Source organism: Myotis davidii, unplaced genomic scaffold (assembly GCF_000327345.1).
Source record: "Myotis davidii unplaced genomic scaffold, ASM32734v1 scaffold244, whole genome shotgun sequence".
Lineage (NCBI taxonomy): Eukaryota > Metazoa > Chordata > Mammalia > Chiroptera > Vespertilionidae > Myotis > Myotis davidii.
In genome coordinates, this window is record NW_006294993.1 from 1,053,426 (window position 1) to 1,054,741 (window position 1,316).

The 1,316-nt window shown below is 64.2% G+C and overlaps 1 protein-coding gene across 1 annotated transcript in view; it reads right to left on the reverse strand.

Moving 5' to 3' along the window:
- The window catches only part of COL9A3 (collagen type IX alpha 3), a 30,970-nt gene that overhangs the window by 8,554 nt on the left and 21,100 nt on the right, over window positions 1–1,316 (reverse strand). Inside the window, exons 13-15 of the mRNA XM_015567671.1 lie at window positions 409–462; window positions 259–312; window positions 2–64 (exon numbers count right to left, since the gene is read on the reverse strand). Coding sequence (XP_015423157.1) covers window positions 2–64; window positions 259–312; window positions 409–462 — 171 coding nt within the window. The remainder of the gene's footprint in view (window position 1; window positions 65–258; window positions 313–408; window positions 463–1,316) is intronic.

A 1,316-nucleotide genomic window follows, 5' to 3' on the forward strand; every position in this document is an offset into this window, starting at 1 on the left:
AGAGGAAGAAGCCACCTACCAGTTCTCCCTTCTCACCCTTGGACCCTGCTCGTCCGGGGAGACCCTGCAGGACAGAGGCCAGGAGTCAGAGCTGCCGAGTCCACGGGGGAGCGCATGACCGGAAGCAGGGAACCCCAACGGGGGAGGAGCTTCTTTTTGCAGAAACCCCTGCACCAGGCCCAGCCAGGGACCCCGGGAGACACCCTGTGTGGGAGCATCCACTGCAGCCCCGGCCCCCTGGGAGCCCCACACACTCACCGGCAGCCCGCTGGGACCTTTCTCTCCTGGGGCACCATTGCGCCCAGCCTCTCCCTGTGGGAGATCCAGGGGTGATGGGGTGCTGAGGTCCAGGAGGCTGAACTCCCCGCAGACACCTCCACCCTTCCAGGCCACTGGCCAAGTACCCACCTTCTCACCGTCCTGTCCTGGCACGCCATCCCTGCCGTCCTTGCCTGGCATGCCCTGGGGACAGGCAATGGCCTGAGGCCTGACAGGCAGCATGTCCCCCACTCCACACCCCTCCCCGGTCCCATCACCCTCCAGGCCACCTGCTTGGGCAGTCCCCCTCCCCACACTGACTGTGCCTCCTGAGCCAGAGGACCCTGAGCTGGTCTCATGGCTCAGTGGCCACAGGTCAGTAACCTGTGCTGCCCTGAGACCACCCAGGCGAGGTGCACGGGCAGGAAGGGGCGAGGGCAGGGGAAGGTGTGAGGATGCACCCTGATGCTCACTGAGCGCCTGTGGAACCATGTGCACCCTCCACCTCTGTCCAGACTCCTCACAGTCCCTAGCAGAGTCCTGTTTTTCAGATGGGGAAACTGAGGCTGGGGCCAGGCCTGTCTGATCCCACACTCTTGACTCATTTGGAACTGAGAACACAGCCAAGTCTGGGGAAGGTAGGGGACAGCAGTGTGCCTCTTGCCCACCGCCTTCAGCCGCCTCCCCACTCAGGTGTCTGAGCTCCAGGAAGGTGGGGAGGAGCCCAGAGGGTCTGGGCTGAGTGTGGGCACAGAGCGGGGGCATGGAGGCATGGGCCAGAGTGTGGGTCCTGCTTATGTGTTTGCTGGTCCTACCCACCTACATCTCACGTGCCCCCAGATTACAGAGAAGCTCAGCCAACAGCCCTGCCTCCCCTGCGGACTTGGCAGGGCCAGGTGAACACAGGATGTCTGGCTGGTGAAAGTGGCACCGGGGCCTGCTCAGCCAGGATATGCTTGCAGAGGCTGAGAGCAGAGTGCTGAGCCCGTGAGGGCCACATGCCCCTGACGCGGGGGACACGGGTGCAGACGACAAGCATGCGGGGCAGACAGTCCCTC